Raw genomic sequence first — 4,836 nt, forward strand, 5'->3', positions numbered from 1 at the left:
ACTCTACCCACATGTTCCTATTACATCAACTACCTCCACTAACCGGCGCCCCGCACATTGACTCTATACCGGTACCCCCTGTATATAACCTCCCTACTGTTATTTTATTTTACTGCTGCTCTTTAATTATTTGCTATTTTTATTTTTTACTTATCTATTTTTTACTTAACACTTTTTTTTTCTTCTTAAAAACTGCATTGTTGGTTAAGGGCTTGTAAGTAAGCATTTCACTGTAAGGTCTACACCTGTTGTATTCGGCGCATGTGGCAACACTTTGGATGGTGTATCAATACACCCAGTCGCTACAAAGACATAGGCGTCCTTCCTAGCTCAGTTGCCGGAGAGGAAGGAAACCACTCAGGGATTTCACCCTGAGGCCAATGGTGACTATAAAACAGTTACAGAGTTGAATGGCTGTGATAGGAGAAAACTGAGGATGGATCAACAACATTGTAGTTGCTCCACAATACTAACCTAAATGACAGAGTGAAAAGAAGGAAGCCTGTACAGAATAAGAATATTCCAAAACATGCATCCTATTTGCATTTAGGCACTAAAGTAAAACCGCAAAAAATGTGGCAAAGAAATGAACTTTATGTCCTGAATACAAAGCTTTATGTTTCAGGCAAATCCAACACAACACATCACTGACTGAGTACCACTCTTCATATTTTCAAGCATGGTGGTGGCTGCGTCATGTTATGGGTATGCTTGTCATTTTTTATGGGGGGAATAGACCTAAGCACAGGCAATATCCTAGAAAACTTGGTTCAGTCTGCTTTCCAACAGACACTGGGAGACAAATTCAACTTTCAGCAGGACAATAAAAAAAATTACATTTACATTTTAGTCATTTAGCAGACTTACAGTTAGTGAGTGCATAAATTTTTCATAACCTACAACACAAGGCCAAATATACACTGAAGTTGCTTACCAAGATGACATTGAATGTTCCTGAGTGGCCTAGTTACAGTTTTGACTTAAATCAGCTTAAATCTATCGCAATACTTGAAAATGGCTGTCTAGCAATGATCAACAACAAACTTGACAGAGCTTGAATAATTTGAAAAATAATAATGTAAAGATATTGTACAATCCAGGTGTTTAACGCTTTTAGAGACTTACCCAGAAAGAAAGTAATGTGATTCTAACATGTATTGACTCAGGGGTGTGAATGCTTATATAAATTAGATATTTCTGTATTTCATTTTCAATACATTTTCTTTACATTCTAAAAACATTTTTTCACTTTGTCATTATGGGGTATTGTGTGTAGATGGGTGAGAAAACAAATATATTTCATCCATTTTGAATTCATGCTGTAACACAACAACATGTGGAATAAGTCAAGGGGAATGAATACTTTCTGAAGTTTAGATCAATTATTGTGTGGATTTGGCACTCTATATTATAGTGCTGTGAAAAAGTATTTGCCCCTTTCTAATTTTCTCTACTTTTGCATATTTGTGATACTGAATGTTATCAGATCTTCAACCAAAACGTAATATTAGATAAAGGGAACATAAGTGAACAAATAACACAACAATTACATATTTATTTCATTTATTTCATAAACAAAGTTATGCAACACCCAATTCCCCTGTGGGAAAAAGTAATTGCCCCCTTACACTCAATAACTGGTTGTGCCACCTTTAGCTGCAATGACTCCAACCAAATGCTTCCTGTAGTTGTTGATCAGTCTCTCATGTCGCTGTGGAGGAATTTTGGCCCACTCTTCCATGCAGAACTGCTTTAACTCAGTGACGTGTGGGTTTTCAAGCATGAACTGCTCGTTTCAAGTCCTGCCACAACATCTCAATTGGGATTAGGTCTGGACATTGACTAGGCCATTCCAAAACTTCCAATTTGTAGCTTTTTAGCAATTTTCATGTAGACTTGATTGTGTGTTTTGGATCATTGTCGTGAGAGACTGATCAACAACTACAGGAAGCATTTGGTTGGAGTCATTGCAGCTAAAGGTGGCACAACCAGTTATTGAGTGTAAGGGTGCAATTACTTTTTGAATTAAATATGTAATTGTTGTGTTATTTGTTCACTTATGTTCCCTTTATCTAATATTAGGTTTTGGTTGAAGATCTGATAACATTCAGTATCACAAATATGCAAAAGTAGAGAAAATTAGAAAGGGGGCAAATACTTTTTCACAGCACTATATGCTTGATATGAGGGAGTATCTTCCTCCTCCCACGGTCCTCATGCCATTGGCTGAGAGACGTGATGTCACAGAGGGGACTGCCCTATAAAAGCACTCTCTTCACGCACAACCAGCAGACCACGCTGAGAACTAGGTTCACTGCAGTGACAGAGCTATCATAGACTCCAAAGCTCCGGGAACACTACAGACACTGTGAACAGCACAAAGGATCACATCTCATCGTCACTCACCATGTGCCGAGGACTGGAATCACTGCCTACCACATGTCTGGAGAGGTATGTCTTGCCATAATCTCTACTTTTTATCCCATCACATTTCATGTCACTGGATTTACATTTTGGATTTATATGGATGGGAATTATTGCATAGCTACTTCATGGGGAAATGGGATGATCAGTTGTAAGTAAGGTGTGAATGATTGCATCAATCTAATGTATACTTTTTCTCTATTTTCTCAGGGCAAAGGAACTCAAAGCTCTCTTTGGAAGTTTTCTACAAAAGCCAGATCTGAGCATCATCGGTCACTCAAACAAGACTGACAAACTAAGGTCAGATATTCTATTTGGCTATACAGATTTTTTTAAAACATAATGAAAATGTTGCATGGGAAATGTAGGAGACTTTTAGGATACTATGCAAAATCAATGCTAAGTGATATTGTAATGACTGGATGAACTAACCTGATGCTTTTTATCAACAGGTTAAATAAGAGCGAGCCATTAAAATGGAAGGAGTCGTTTGAGAACCTGCTGTCCAACCAAAGTAAGTCTGACTCTTGCTATGGGTTATCATACTTCTTATTTCTAGAATGATATACCATACATAATTAGTCATACTATACAAGCTTACAAGTACATATTGTACACATGTGTATTGCAAACGTGGATAGGAAAAGCCATGTAGCTGGTACCCCACATAGCCAGAATACATTACACAAAACAGCAGTAGCAGGATGCACTCATAATATCATATCCAAAGATATTATTTGATATATACACTATATGAAAAGCAGCTTGCTTCCACATCACAAATGGACACAGTTCAAAGTGAATTGAAGTTGTGACGTGCTACGATAGATTCACAGATGCTAATGTGCAATTCTCACCTTCCCTTTTCCAGATGGACTGTGCTTGTTCCGAGCTTTCCTGGTGTCGGAGTTTAGCGAGGAGAACATAGCTTTCTACCTGGCCTGTGAAGACTACAGGATAACCAATACCTCCTCAAAGCTATCAGCTAAAGCTAAAAAGATCTATGAGGAGTTTGTCTGCAGTGACGCACCAAGAGAGGTAACTATCAATATATATATACAATTAATAAATTATATCTACATACAGAGTCTGTTTTTAGGGGAATACGTGGATTGGATATACACTGCATAAACACATGCACACATACAAACACACACACACAAAATAATATACTCATTGTGCACAAACAATACTCAATAAAACATTGTTTCATGTAAAACACATAGTAATCAAATGGCCCTCCTCTTCCCCCAGGTCAACCTCGACCATGAGACCAAAGCCATCACCAAGAAGAATCTGGAGCACCCCAGCCAGTCCTGTTTCAGCCTGGCTCAGGAGAAGATCTACGCCCTGATGGAGAAAGACTGCTACCCTCGCTTCCTCAAGTCCACCACCTACCTGGAGATCAGTCGGCAGGTTAAAGCCATTTAAGGCTTGTTAAGACAGGTTAAGGCTGGTTGAGGCTTGTTAAGACTGGTTAAGCCCCACTGCATGCTGAAAAGCACACACTGGAAACCAGGTGGTCTCACTAGGGTCCTCTTCAGTGGAGGAGGGGTCCTGTGCTGCTGGGTCAGAAGTATGGAGGGTGGGCTGAAGATGTAAACTGGATTGAACTGGAAGTCAGTCGGAAGTTGAGACTGGAAATCTCGTCCTGTGGCCTGGGAAAGAAGCCCGCTCACTATAAAGATTGAGGTATTGAAGTCTGTAAAAGTTGAACATGTGTCTTGAAGTCAAAGACGCACAAAGAAGTTCATGGAGTTTGAGCAGAAAGAAAAATTTGATGGAAAAGAAGGACAGCTTTGCATAATCAGTGATGGAGAAGCTGTTATAGTGTTGTATTGTCTGATGCCTGTCTATTTATTTTTGTATTTATTAGCAGTTATTTAATTTTGTTATAGAAATTGTATTGAAATGTTTGCACTGTACAGCACTGTACTGTTCTACATGTTTTATTATATTTATGTATACTTTTTTTATACCCAGAACTCCTTATGTGAAAGGAAATTATTTGAATATAAACGGAACTATATGAAACATCATGATATTAAGTTTTACTCTATTCATTTTCATTACCAGATCCAGCTTTCTTACATATTCAACATTCAATATGTCTCCTCTCTAACATACACATACACTGAAAGGTGACCGAGGGTGAAAACCTTTTACTCTATAAAAAGATAATCACCACCCACTGGGCACACATTGGTTGAATCAACGTTGTTTCCACGTCATTTCATTGAAATTACGTGGAATAAATGTTGAATTGACGTCTGTGCCCATTGGGCACTAATCATGCACCATAGATTCCCATCTGATTGGGATTAACCCCTTGCCTCCGAGTCGCAGGGCTCTTGTGTATGTGGGGGGTAGACCGCAGGAACATCTGGAAGAGCGAATTCTCCTCAGCCTTCC

At 38.8% G+C, this 4,836-nt stretch overlaps 1 protein-coding gene across 1 annotated transcript; it reads left to right on the forward strand.

Moving 5' to 3' along the window:
- Positions 1-2,290: 2,290 nt before the first annotated feature.
- LOC311146751 (regulator of G-protein signaling 5-like) lies at positions 2,291-4,463 on the forward strand. Its single transcript, XM_084183315.1, has 5 exons — positions 2,291-2,451; positions 2,635-2,724; positions 2,877-2,938; positions 3,296-3,462; positions 3,679-4,463. Exons 1-5 carry the CDS (start codon positions 2,408-2,410, stop codon positions 3,853-3,855), a joined length of 540 nt encoding a protein of 179 aa, XP_084039441.1. The 5' UTR covers positions 2,291-2,407; the 3' UTR covers positions 3,856-4,463.
- Positions 4,464-4,836: the final 373 nt, after the last annotated feature.

Source organism: Coregonus lavaretus (assembly GCF_964263955.1).
Source record: "Coregonus lavaretus genome assembly, chromosome: 19".
NCBI lineage: Eukaryota > Metazoa > Chordata > Actinopteri > Salmoniformes > Salmonidae > Coregonus > Coregonus lavaretus.

Excerpts from the sequence above, each read along its gene's own strand:
- LOC311146751 (XM_084183315.1), top strand. The coding sequence starts at position 2,408 with ATGTGCCGAGGACTGGAATCACTGCCTACCACATGTCTGGAGAG. Across the intron at positions 2,452-2,634 it reads CCTACCACATGTCTGGAGAG|GGCAAAGGAACTCAAAGCTC; the intron begins GTATGTCTTGCC and ends CTATTTTCTCAG. Across the intron at positions 3,463-3,678 it reads GCAGTGACGCACCAAGAGAG|GTCAACCTCGACCATGAGAC; the intron begins GTAACTATCAAT and ends CTCTTCCCCCAG.